This window comes from Alligator mississippiensis, chromosome 1 (assembly GCF_030867095.1).
Source record: "Alligator mississippiensis isolate rAllMis1 chromosome 1, rAllMis1, whole genome shotgun sequence".
Classification (NCBI taxonomy): Eukaryota; Metazoa; Chordata; order Crocodylia; family Alligatoridae; genus Alligator; species Alligator mississippiensis.
The window spans coordinates 425,652,368-425,666,700 of record NC_081824.1 but is presented as its reverse complement, the minus strand read 5'-3'; the positions used below and the strand labels follow the sequence as shown (position 1 = coordinate 425,666,700).

The following is a 14,333-nucleotide window of genomic DNA, read 5'->3' as shown; positions in this document are numbered from 1 at the left end:
GCCTCCCAGAGCCCGTGAAAGGGTTGCCCTGCAGCTCCTCCACACTGCCACCGCTGCCCTGGCAGCGACTGTGGCAGAGGAGCTGCAGAGTAGCCCAGGAACAGGCTCTGGGCAGCTGCAGCAAGAACAGCCCAGCATTGGTGAGGGGCCGCTTCCCCCCCCCCCCAATGCCAGCAGCAGCTCCTGCCCAGCCACTGCTCAGCATGGACGGGTGCTGTAGAGCAGGCATGGGGCAGGGTCAGTGCTGTGTGCATGGGTTCCAGCCAGTCCACTCTGGCTGGGGCAGGTCTGGAGCGAGCATGGGCCAGGCTGGGGCTGTGTACTGTTGGCAGTGGTGGGGAGGAGCCACAGGGTGCTGACTGGCTCAGGGGGAACATGCCCACTGGCTTGCTCATACATGTGTGGCCTCTCCATGATCAGCTCCTTTGCAACCATCCCTTCTACCCTGCACAGCAAAGCCACGCTAAGCCCAGGGCTTGGAGATAGTGACATCAGGAGCTCATGTATACCACAGCCCCCAAGCCCACTGGCTTCCACAGCAATGGCAGGAGGCAGGGGAAGTGTGGATCTATGCGTCCCAGTAACCAAGGCCACGGGTGCTGCAAGCAGCCACCAGCAACAGCCACAGCCCTAGGGCTCAGCAGGCCTGTCTGCCCTGCCCTATGTGCAGGAAGGGCTGTCACTCCAGAATACCCATGTGTCCATTATGCACACCCCACCACACCCACATATCCTCCCTCTCACCACCCCCATCCAGCATCCCAACCACAATATACAAGAGTAAGTCTTTATTTTGAGTTATTTTGCTATCGCCTCAATATACACTATGAAAACACACAAACAAGGACAAAAAAATATGTATATTTTTAAAAATAAAATATTATAATAGATGTTTGATTTTTAGTACTGGATTTGTTGTTTTTCTTCCAGTTCCAAGATGGCAAACCCCTCTTCCCAAATGGAGTACTTCTGGGGGCAAAGGGAGGGACTTCCAGTGGCAGAGGTCAGGGGTTGGGGCAGGACTTCTAGTCCCAAAATGGCAACTAGTGGGCAGGTCACTTGTCAAGGGGCAGGGCTACTCATGGGGCCCTCAACATCTCACAAACTCATTAATAGCCCTCCAGCCAAAATAACTGCCTACACCTATACTAGATGTTTCAGTCTAGCAGTCTTGCTATGTAGCTGTGCAAGACCTCCCAGCCTTGAATCATGGCCCTTTATAAACCCATGGCGTATCCCCATCTTGAATATTATGCCCAGTTTTGGTCCCCATGTCTCAGAAAGGATACAGAGAATGAGACAAGTCCAAAGAAGGGCAACAAGGATCATTAGTGCATGGAAGAGCTTCCATATAAGGAAAGACTAAAAGAGGCCAGGCCTAGTCAATTTAGAGAAGAGATGCTTGGCAGGGGACATGAACAGAGCTTACAAATTACCAAGTGGCAAAGAAAGCAGAGAGGGATTTATTAGTTACTAATCTCACAATACAAGAACGAGCGGTTCTTGTATTGAAACTTGAATTCTTGTATTATTAATAAATAATAAATGCCTAGCCCAATTAGGAAATAAAACTAGTAGGTAGCAAGTTTAAATATAACAAAAGTAATTTTTTTCAGTGTGCAATTCAAGTGTGGAACTCATTGTCACCAGATGTTGTGGAAGCTAACAGTTTAGTTAGATTCAAAAAGGGACTGGACACATTCTTGGAGGAAAGGGGCATCAGTAGCTATTAAGCATGGGAATTAGGGATACAACCTCTGAATTATAAAACTTCCTTGCTCTTACATGCTGGAGGCTGCAAGTGATTGAGAAACAGTGGGGGAAAAAAGAGCAACAACCACCACCCAGGTCACACCCAGTTCATTCTGCCTTTCATCATCCACTCTCTGCCACTGTCATACAGGATACTGGGCAAGATGAACCTATGTAAAACTGCAATTCTTGTTCTTATCACTGAACAGCAGCATTTCTCATGGCTACTGATCTGTCTGGCATCTCCTTATACCTGGGCACAAAGGACAAAGCAACTGTGATCCTGCCTCCATGGTTCTCAGCAGGTCACTAACATAAATATTATGTTTTTTGTGGACATAATTGAAAGAGTCTACAGGATAGACCTGAAGAAGGAAGTGTGAATGTTTATATGGAGCTTTTCCCAGGAACAAGGGGAATCTGAGAGGAAGCATGAAATTGTTAGCCTGAAAACTTAACTAGTGGGTGAGGGCAGACATTAACATTCCTGTTGGAGGCAGATTTCCCATTTCAATACTGAACAAGGAATAATAGGTAGGTAAGACTGAATAGTGAAGGTACTTTAAAGTGAAGGTATGCTGGATAGTCAAGAGAAACAAGAGCTTGCACTGAGATTCAAAGAAGGGATGAAATGGTTAGAACCAGGAAATATATTTTTGCAACAACATGTCTAAGTGGGTCAAAAGGGAATTTGTAAAAGGATAGAGAAAAAGATTATGCAGTAAAGATGCAAGCTGGTCAGAACCCAGAGAAGAGCTGCTTAGGTTGGAGAGGAAAGGCCACATCTTGGAGACATGCAAAAAGTTTCTGCAAGAAGAAAAAATTACCCAGATCTGAGCCCCTACAGCACTGGTTCTCAACCTTTTTAGACTCATAGATTCATAGATGTTGGGGTCGGAGGGGACCTCAATAGATCGAGTCCGACCCCCTGCATAGGCAGGAAAGAGTGCTGGGTTTAGACCACCCCAGCTAGATGCCTATCTAACCTCCTCTTGAAGACCCCCAGGGTAGGGGAGAGCACCACCTCCCTTGGGAGCCCGTTCCAGACCTTGGCCACTCGAACTGTGAAGAAGTTCTTCCTAATGTCCAGTCTACATCTGCTCTCTGCTAAGCTTGTGGCCATTATTTCTTGTAACCCACAGGGGCGCCTTGGTGAATAAAAACTCACCAATTCCCTTCTGTGCCCCCGTGATGAACTTATAGGCAGCCACAAGGTCGCCTATCAACCTTCTCTTGCAGAGGCTGAAAAGGTCCAGTTTCTCTAGTCTCTCCTCGTAGGGCTTGGTCTGCAGGCCCTTAACCATATGAGTGGCCCTTCTCTGGACCCTCTCCAGGTTATCCGCATCCCTCTTGAAGTGCGGTGCCCAGAATTGCACGCAGTACTCCAACTGCAGTCTGACCAGCACCCAACAGAGGGGAAGTATCACCTCCTTGGACCTATTCGTCATGCATCTGCTGATGCACGATAAAGTGCCATTGGCTTTTCTGATGGCTTCATCACACTGCTGACTCATGTTCATCTTGGAGTATGTTCCACTAGGACTCCAAGATCCCTTTCCACCTCTGTGCCACCCAGTAGGTCATTCCCTAGGCTGTAGGTGTGCTGGACATTTTTCCTCCCTAGGTGCAGCACTTTGCATTTCTCCTTGTTGAACTGCATCCTGTTGTTTTCTGCCCACTTGTCCAACCTATGCAGGTCTGCTTGCAGCTGTTCCCTGCCCTCCGGCGTGTCCACTTCTCCCCATAGCTTTGTGTCATCTGCAAACTTGAATAGAGTACATTTCACTCCCTCATCCAAGTCACTGATGAAGACATTAAAGAGTATCGGTCCAAGGACCGAGCCCTGCAGGACCCCACCGCCCACACCCTTCCAGGTCGAAACTGACCCATCCACGACTCTCTGGGTGCGACCCTCCAGCCAATTCGCCACCCACCGGACTGTGTAGTCATCCAAGTCACAGCCTCTTAACTTGTTCACCAGTATGGGGTGGGATACCGTATCGAAGGCCTTCCTGAAGTCTAAGCATACGACATCCACCCCTCCTCCTGTGTCCAGGCATTTCGTAACCTGGTCATAAAAAGAGACTAGATTAGTCAGGCACGATCTGCCTGCTACGAACCCGTGCTGGTTTCCCCTCAGCATAATTTGTCCTGCTGGGCTCTCGCAAATGTGAGCCTTGATAATTTTTTCAAAGATTTTGCCAAGGATGGAGGTGAGACTGACTGGCCTATAGTTGCCCGGGTCCTCCTTCCTCCCCTTCTTGAAGATGGGGACCACACTGGCCCTTTTCCAGTCCTCCGGGACTTTGCCTGTGTGCCACGAGCGTTCAAACATTCCCGCCAGTGGCTCTGCAATGATGTTGGCCAGTGCCTTCAGCACCCTCGGATGGAGCTCATCCGGGCCTGCCGACTTAAAGGCATCCAGTTCCTCCAAGTGATTCTGCACCATCTCAGGGTCTACGCCTGGTAGTCTGGCGCCTTGTTGCTGCCTCTCTACAACCCGAGTGAGAGACTTGTCGTGCCCCTCACTTAGGAACACTGAGGCAAAGAACTTGCTGAGGAGTTCAGCCTTGTCCCCTCTGTCCATCACCAATTGTTTCTGCCCATTTAGCAGGGGTCCTATTCCTCCCTGGGCCTTCCTTTTACTCCCTATATATTTAAAAAACAATGTCTTGTTGTCCTTTACTTGGGATGCCATCCTCAGCTCCATGGTAGCTTTGGCCCGCCTAACTGCCTCCCTACAAGCGCGAGCAGAGGAGTTATATTCATCTTTGGTGATCTCTCCCTGTTCCCACTTTTTATGTGCTCCCCTTTTGGCCCTTAGGCTGCCCTGGATTTCTCTGGTCAGCCATGGAAGCCTCCTGGCCCCTTTCCCTCTTTTTCCTCCCATCAGGATCGTCTCGCTTTGTGCCCGAAGGATCATTTCCTTAAGGCACAGCCACCCTTCTTGGGCTCCCATCCCTTCAAAACTCCTACTCTGCAATGCGTCCTTGACTAATCGCCTGAGTTCATTGAAATCAGTTTTCCTAAAGTCTAGCACTTTCACCCTACTCAAGGCACCCCTCACTAGATTAAAGTCCCCCTCAGAAATATAAGCTCTTACCTTTCACTCACTGCCCTTCTCTCCTCCCAGCTGCCATTATAGAAAAACAAAGAAATTCTTCTATTACAAAGAACTCAGAAAGACCACAACCAGCCAGGACATTTTTGACACTAAGAGTTCATATTTGAAGTCTCTGTATTTATCTCGTGAATCATATGGAGACATTTTCTACCCAAAGATGATAATACTGCCTGGCACCGCATAGCACCCCTTAAAGGATCTCATGGCACTTTAACTGAGAATCACTGCCCAAGAGGGAGAGTTCCAATCAAGTATGATGCCTAGGTTACAGGTCTGAATGAAAGCAGGATCATAGAAGAGGAACAGGAGGGAAAGTAAGAGCTTGGTTTAGTCGCACATATTCTCAGAGGTCTACTCATACATTTTTACTCAGGCTTTTCTTTCTAGACTAAAATCTTCTGCCAGTCTCTTGGTTTATCTGCAACTGCTCTACAAATTTACTATCATTTTAACATTTGTGGATGAGATTACTTAAAGATTTAGTGGAGAGGGAGAGCAGAGGGGGACCAAGGAAAAATATCAAACGTTAGAGAGCTCATCCAGATAAGGCAACTTACTCCCTGCTGGTGTAGAACAGTCTTGAAAAGACTACAAACAAGTTTCTTGATTAGTTTAGGTGGAACTCTAAAGCCACCCTGGAAAGAAATCTCAGTGTTACTCTGCCTTTCAGAATGAGGTATACAAAGTCTCTTGCCTGAGGGGCCTTACCTCCTGGCCCTCCAAAAAGGGAAGTGTATTGAAGTCACAAACTCAAAGAGGCTCACTAATTGGGGGAGCAGCCAAAAAGAAGGAAGAAAGAAAGAAAGAAAGAAACTGATACTGTCAAATGAGAGAAAAGACATGTCAAGTGTACCGTTGAATTGTATGCCACTGACTACCAGGTAAATCTTGATTAAAAAGTAGAGAAAAAGCCAGAATGCTTTGACTACAGAGAATGAATAATAATTTAAATTTGTGTGAAAATGCCCTCTGGGTCCAAATAGGAAAACTGGCCCCAATTGAGAAGGCAGTTCTAGTAATTTTTCTGGACATTATGTAGACAATAGGACCATGATGATTAGCCAAGATTCATGAGGAAAAGCAGGTCTCTCCCCACCTCACTTTAATAAACAACTTACAGTTCAGTAGAAACATGCAAAAAGCCTTTAGGCCTCTGTAGAATTTTCATGACCACAATTCTACCAACTGTATGGCCAGATGTGCATAAAATAGTTCAAAACTACTGAATGGTACCTGGATGTACTAGCTGCTTTGTGGTAGGAAAAGTAAGACTGGTACGTGCCTCTGTCCCTCAGAGTCCATTACATCCTCCTTAATTGGTAGAACGTTCCTAATAGCTGTTGGACAAAATTGGCACTTACCTGTGTTTCCCAAGATCACTATTGCCTCAGTGTCCCAGGTTTTAGGTGATCCTTGCTGGCAAATTTTAGAAGCCCTTAAAATAATCTATGGCAAATTTCTGGACTGATGTCGCTGTCTCATGAAGAGAAAGTGACACCAGCTGACCCGCCTTACATGGGGAAAGTAGTCAAAGCATTTGCCCTCTGAGGGACTGTCTAATTCAGACACTATGGATTCTGCCAGTGATGCCACTGCCTGACTGAGATCTCATCCTTTTCTTCAGCATCCGTAATGGAGGCCACTCCTGGCTGTGTGTGACAGCAAGTTCCAATAAATCTAAACCAGAACATTTTAAGTACATGAGTCAGTGCCCAATGCATAAAGACTTCTCAGACTCCCTACAGCATTATGTCTTACATAATGTACAGGAGAAAAAGCAATTCTAAGATGAAGACAAAGTAAACTTCGGGAACAGTTGTGCTGCTGGTGCCAGTGTCTATTCTGGTAGAAAGGCAAGAGCAGAGGGTTATTGCTGTAATGCTCATCACATCACTAGGAAGCACTCACAGATCTGTGCCTGTTCTGGTGCGGGTTTCATGACTCCCACCACTTTTGCCTTCAGTCCTGGTCTGAATTTTCTGGCATCATCAACTGTTTAGAAGGTTAGCCTTTCACAAAGGGTTTGAATCCTACTTCTAAGACAAACCTACTACATTCTCCAAGCCACGCACAGATTGAGAATGGGTTGACTGCTCAGATCTTTTTGAAGTAGCTGGGAGACATGCTGGACCTCTCCGTCTCAGTCACTGCCTATGCCAGAAGTAGCCAACCTGCAGCACAAGTGCTACAAGTGGCACAGGCAGCCATTAGAGCATGGAGGAGATAAGCACCACATAGGGGAGAAAGTATAGGTAGAGTACTATACTGGGCAGGTTGCAAAATGGAAAGATGAGATGAGAGTAGTATTCGGGAAGGTTTCAGGGCTAATTTGTGGTATGCCTACCAAAAAAGGTTGGTCCCCACTGGCCTATGCACTCAGCAATTCTAGTGATAACAAGAAGGCCAGGGAGGTCAGCGTGTGAAAACTGTGACAGAGGGGTTTCCAGTTCCCTTTTAAATGGGCTCTGCCTATCAACAACTCTCTTGCTGCCAATAGCCTCTTAATATCTTGTCTGGTGGATCTCTTCTCTCCTCACTCAGATGCAACTTTTAGATTGCTCAAATAAACATGATTTAAGTCCCTCATCTTTTTCCAGATACAGGGTGCAAAGTAATGGCAGACTGAACATGCTGTATTGGGGGTGGGGGGGAGTGTTCCCTGAAGAAAGTAGCTATCAGATATGCCTATCAAACCCCATGAGTCAAACCCATGAGATTATCATATCACAGAATTTCAATTTTGTAGGTTAGGATCCATCTTCAGGACAGTTGGGGTAGAGCCATCTCCCAATTAACCTTTTTGGTACTGGCCAGTACAGGAACCACTGGCCTAGGTTAATTCAGATATTCCGATGCTATTAAATGAGTGGGTAAGAACTGAGCAAAAAAACCCTTTTTTTTCCCCTACTCCAAGACAAAGGTGGCAAAAATGTCATAAAATCAGCTTGCTTTTTAGATGACTGGTCCTTTTTGCAGCAGTTAAGTATTTCAATGAACATCTGTTAAAATATACATTTTGCAAAATATTGTTTCCTTTGCTTACCTGCTGTCATGTCATTCATTAATCTCAAACAGTTTAAGCCAACAATCTGAGCAGCATCGAGTACAGACCTTCTTTCAGCATCTGTGAAAAATGATGGAACCTGAAGAATGCAAATTAAAGAAAGAGCCAGCACCAGAAAGTCAGACTTCCAATAAAAATTTTTTTTTTAGATCTGAAACCCCACATACTCTAAATCCCCAAAAGATGCCCACTCCTTATCTTAGCCATTATAAAATTTTAAGGTGGAATGATAGTAGTCACTTAAAACCCCAAATTCACTCAGTACTTGGTGGTCCCATTGCAGCCAGCGCTCAGACACTACTAAACAGGGGCCTCAAGCAGGAGTGTGAAAAATACAGCCTGCACACCAAAAGCGGACTGTAAAACCTTAATCAGGCCTACGGTTCTGTCCCAGTTCAGTGTGCTACATGTAGCACGCAGAGCTCATCTAGCACACAACTGGTCTGTGCATTAGAGGTGCACCACTGACACATCGGTCTGATATTGGATTGGTACCGACATAGAGGAAATTGCCTATATTGGAAAATTGGCCTGATGCCACCAGTAAGTGCCTGTGCATGTGCGCAGCTGCAGCGCAGCACGCAGGCAGCTAGGAGCGCAGCCGGCAGTGTGGAGAGCTGCCAGCAGCTGGTGAGTCTGTTGGTGTGGAAGGGGAGGGAGGGGTGGCAGATCAAGGCCCCCTCAGTGAGGCAGGGAAGAGGCAGAGGCAGGCACTGCCTAGCTGGGGTGGAGAAGGGGATAAAGCTATGGCTCATCCGGGGAGCACAGGGAGGGGGTGGCGGCTCCCGCTGCTGCACGTACCCCAGGAAGGCATGGGGGGAGGTGCCTCTGGATCTGTGCAGGGCAGGGCAGGCGGGCTGGAGCCAGGGCTGCGCCAGGCTCTTCTCAGTGGGAGTGGGGCTTGGGGCCAGGGCTGCACCCACCCCAACATTTCCCAGCACCACCACCATACACCCCGCACAGCCACAGCTCAATGCCCTACCTCCACCCACACACTAGGAAGAGCCAGGGCTGTGCTGGGCATGTGGCTGCATCTCCGAGGCCCACCCCTGCCCCAATTTGATGGCACATGCCCCCTCCCCGGCCATGCAAGCAGTGGTGGGAGCTGCCCCCCATCCCCAACAAGCTGCGGCTCCATCCCACGCCCTGCCCTACCTTGGCTAGGCAGTCCCTGCCCCACTCCCTGCAGGCGGGCATTGATCTGTCCCCTCCCCACCTTGTCCACTACAACAGACTTACCAGGTGCATGCAGCTGTATCGGAAACTGAATCAGTATCCACCAATATGTCTCCTTAAAAATTGACTATCAGTATCAGTCCCCAAAACCTCTACTGGTGTACCCCCTACTGTGCATGCCTGTGCTGGACTCGCCCCATGTGCCACATACTTCACAGGGCCTGCCTGGGGCATCTGCTGCATGTGGTGCCTGTGCTAGACTGGCTTTGTAAACTGGAGCTGGGTATGGTCCAGTTCTGGCTCACAGCCCAGCTCCACATGCCAAATCCAGTGCGAAGGCCAGTCTGGCATGGGCACCACATGCACTGTGCCTCCCAGACTAGCCTCAAGCACTGTGTGTAGCACATACTCCAGTCCAGCACCAGGCACTGCACACAGGGCTGGATCCAGCATGTGAGGCCAATCTATGGGCCTAATCCAGCTGCAGACTAGCCCCATGTCCCTCATCCGGCCATAGGGCCAAGTAAGTTTGACGCCCCTGGCCTAAAGAATATATGCAAAACTACAAAGGGAAGTAAAATACTTTCAAGGCAGAACATAATGTCCAGATCAATCTAGCCTAAAATAATTTGACAAGTGAAAAAAAATAGTTGAAATAACTTTAATGTTAAGATCAGGGAAAAATAAATACATATTTTAAATTAGTATTGTGCTGTTTTGCTAGTCATGTGGTATCAGTTTTAAAAAAATCTGTTTTTAATTCATTTAATTCCTTGATATACAATTTTTCTTATTTTTTGTTAGGCTAGACATTCTATGCAGGCATTTGATTATATTTACCTCCTAACTATTTAAGCAACTGTTCAGTACTCAATACAATTCCCATCATAGCCCTTTATCCTACAGAGCCATTAAAGATCCTTTTTTAAAGCTTTTCCTTCAACATATACATATTTCACATTAGTATGTCTATTTCAGTATTGTCTGTTTAGTTTGTATTGCCATATTAAAAAAAAAACATTTTTAGGTTAAGGCTCCTGTATTATTTTTGCCTGGATAGCATCTCAAATTGTATTTACTTTGTAGAGAAAAATGCAATAGTACAGATATCAAATTCAAGCCAGAAGCATACAAAAGTTATGGTTCAGAGGATTTACAGCTCCTCATAATTACTTACAGAAATAACACAGTCTGTTACTGGCTTTTTTAGGTTACTCTCAGCAGTCTCCTTCAACTTAGTCAACAGCATAGCTGTTATCTGTTCCACACTAAAGAAGTGCTCCTCATCCATGTACATCACCTGTACAAAAGAAGGAAGTCCATCATCTGAACTGCAGAAAAGTGGAGTTAAATTTAATTCTACTGGGGGCTATGCTGACCAGCAATCTCTCTCTTCTCCTAACGTTCTCAACCCGCTCACTGAACAATGTTATTTTTTATAACTAAGTTCCACCCATTTTGAGCCCATGCACAGTAGATAATGATATATTTACACAAACTGAGTGGCAGTAGTAAGTGAATGAAGCCTCCCAGATAAAGTAGATGGCAGCTGAAAAAATGGCAAATTTGTTAGTAAGGTTAGCATGCAAGTATAAACCCATATGTCACCAAATTTAAAGACCAATTTTCAGACTGTCCACTACTACAAAAAAAAGTTAAGAGATTACCCACAAAGAAGCATTCATTTATGAAGTGTTCTTATCCATAAGGCCACTGTAAATCACTTTTATGCTACATATTTTCTGAATGATGATCATGTTAAAAGCCTAGCCACCAAGGTATATAGATGCATACAGGAAAAGAAAGCAGTACTTTCTGGAAGCATGTCTCTCTATGGGCTTTTTAAAAACTTAATGCAGCAAAAAAGTTACTTGGAACTTGACACAATTAAAACAAAACACAATCAATGTGTTGTTTGTTCAAAAATGTACCTGTTACTGTTATAAGCCACAACTAATATTGTTTTAGTCAGAATGGAAAAAACTATGAGTTTGCAGAGATATTCCTTACACAAATGGGGAAGTTTTGGGGGATTTTTTTACCCAAATATGTAAGAAGTTGTGATGTAGAATGACAAAAATTGGCAAGAGCATCCAAGAAAGATTTCTGTAAGTGAAACATCTTTTACTTAATCAATTACATGATCACATACCCCCTCAAAGATCATTTTTCTAGAGCCACATGAACACGCACTCCAGAGTATTTTTGTTGTCATAAAGGACCAGAACATTTTGCCTAACAATTTTTTCTATGGTAAATTCTATTTATTTTTAATATTATGTTGTTACTTAGCCTACTGTGGGCACAGCTCCAGCTGGTTCAAAGTATGGAAATTAAAATCACTATGCCATGAAAAGCCTTTAATAGATTCATAGATGTTAGGGTCGGAAGGGACCTCAATAGATCGAGTCTGACCTCCTGCATAAGCAGGAAAGAGTGCTGGGTCTAGATGACCCCAGCTAGATGCATATCCAACCTCCTCTTGAAAACCCCCAGGGTAGGGGAGAGCACCACCTCCCTTGGGAGCCCATTCCAGACCTTGGCCACTAACTGTGAAGAAATTCTTCCTAATGTCCAGTCTAAATCTGCTCTCTGCTAGCTTGTGGCCATTATTTCTTGTAATGGTAGCAGTGAGACCAGCAGACATCCATTTCTCAATGGAGCTTAACTCATTTGGGAAACATATGAACAATAACGGTAGATTTTGGGGGGTGGGGTATTAGCTACACCTCTACAACTCTTTGCTAGCATAGCTATAAGACCAAAACCCAAACTAGTATGGGCAAGACCCTATACGTTGTATAAGCAGATTGTGGACTTGGTCCTGACAGTGACTTACATACTATTAAAAAGGTTTTCTTTATGCACAAAGATGCTACTCATTTGTAGCTCAGAAAAGCATGTGTGGTACTTAAGACATAGTATGCAACCATGTAATCAAAGTATCACAGTGCACACTGCAGGGAGGACAGAAGTCAGGTTAGTACTTCAAAGCAAAACCAAGCTACACTGCAATCATCTTAGCAGTTTGTCTGCTAGAACATTTAAGCCATACAAACTAGCACTGTGGAAGCTCTTGCTAAAAGGTTTTATTTGGTACAGCCAACATACTCCACTTCAGAGTAAAGCTGGCAGTTCAGGGTAACAGCCCCTATGGAACAAGGGCACTGAATAGCTTTTATGTGAATTAAGTGAAAACCCCGATTTTTATAATTAAGCACAAAACCTTTCAATTTAGTCACAAGACCTAGAAAGTTACACTGTAAACACAATACATTTACCTTGACTCCAACTCCACTGTTTTTCATAGGAACCAGATCATAGCTCAATTTCTCTCTCTCTTTCTGAACAAAAGGATCATTAAATGCACGGCCATGGAATCTCTTAAAGTTAGATACTGTGTTGTTGGCATGAGTAATTTGCTGAAAGAGGGGAAAAAAGAAGATGGCTTGAGAAAAGTAATCACTTAACCTGGGCTTTAGACACCAAAACTAAACCTTCTCCTGCCCACAATAGGTTGCATTTTGAATTGATGGTTCAGTCACTTGACATATCTCTAAAGTATTTTATTTTGTAGTACTGGAGTTCTGTGCTTACCACATGGGGTAAATGAACAAGTACACTGCAAAGCTTGCTGTCTAATGGTGCACAATGTCACAACAGAAAACAGTGAGTTATAGTCTGTTTAAAGTATTATAGCAACAGCAAAAAAAAACTTATTATTTTCTACCAACTACTTACAACTCTTAGCCCACAACAAACACTGACAAATCTAACAGTATTGCTCAGGGATCTACATATTGAGGAAGACTTCCTGTTTTTATCACCCCAAAATAAAGAAAATCACACCTAGCAAGAGACAGTATAAAAATCATTTTAATTCATGGTCACACAAAATGAAAGTGCTTAAATCACGTTAGCAATTGTTACACAATGAACAGTGAAGGAAAACATTTTGGTAGCATTTTATAAACTATTCTATAATTGAACCTGAAAATTAAAGATCTAATTTTTATAATATGAAAAGATTTTAGAGTCACCGTGTCTCAAACATCCCACTGTATCCTCCTACTTAAGATTACAACAGCAAGACAGTTAGAATGCCATATTTCCCCAACAGTTTTGATCTCCAGTGCTGTCAGATATACCTACTATATTTTGACATTCCTTTGAAAATTTACCAGAACAACACAGCAAGGAACAGACTGGAAGACTAGCAATGATGTAATTAACAGTTTGCAGAGAAGCCTGGCATTTCATTGAGAATGCATAACATTAAAAATGTTAAATAGCAGTTAACAGTGTACTGAATTCCCTGTTTTGAACAAGTGACAGCCAAATTACTTAGTAAGTTAGTGAATAACTTCTAACCATGGAGAAGCAAACATCGATGCTTGCAAGGGAATTATGACATTCACCCTGTAATGACATTAAGAAAAGAATGCTCACTCTGAGATTGTGGCGATTGTAAGATGTCAAAAGATTAATATATCCTATCTTTGTAAATGTTTGCCAAAGGGCAAACTGGCAAATTCTGTTTTCAAGCTACTATGATGGCAAAGCATGACAGCACCATAACACACTGAATACTGCTTTATAATTAGGTTAATAATCTCTCTCTAACACAGTTTCTAATTTGTGTTCTCAACTGTTAGCTGTGATACAAGCTACTTCATTTTCCATTTAGCTTAAGTTTCTGGACAGCTTTTAATTAAATTATCTGTCAGTTCCCCAAGTTGTTTAACAAAAGATTCATGCGAGTAGAAAAAATCCACTTTCAGTTCTTATCTGCTAAATCAACCTGCAACTGTAGATGAATGTGTGAATAACTGAGGATAGATATTCTGAATACTTGTACACTTTTCTAGTACATCTCCTGTTTGTTCATAATTAAACAGAAAGCTACGAAGACTGAAAATGTCTCCATTGGTGCTCTCTCCATGCAAACCTATCGCAATGCCTTTACCAGCTGACAATTTTAATAGGTTAAAAAAGGCTTGGTCTCTACTGATGGGAGTTACATTTAGATATAAACAACCCAAAGCATGATAATTAGGTTTATACATTTGAAAAATTAAATATTGTATTTGATTATTTCTTAACACATTTCAAGACTGAACTTTTTTTAGAAGAAAAAAAAAAAATATTTAAACACTTCTATCAGCAACCTTAGTAAAAAAGAGCCAGGACCCAGATCCTCAAGTGTGCCTGATGATC

General features: G+C 44.0%; 1 protein-coding gene across 1 annotated transcript in view; it reads right to left on the bottom strand.

Moving 5' to 3' along the window:
* The window catches only part of HSPH1 (heat shock protein family H (Hsp110) member 1), a 42,462-nt gene that overhangs the window by 25,103 nt on the left and 3,026 nt on the right, over positions 1-14,333 (bottom strand). Inside the window, exons 3-5 of the mRNA XM_006263641.4 lie at positions 12,398-12,538; positions 10,294-10,416; positions 7,920-8,019 (exon numbers count right to left, since the gene is read on the bottom strand). Of these exons, the coding sequence (XP_006263703.1) occupies positions 7,920-8,019; positions 10,294-10,416; positions 12,398-12,538 (364 nt within the window). The remainder of the gene's footprint in view (positions 1-7,919; positions 8,020-10,293; positions 10,417-12,397; positions 12,539-14,333) is intronic.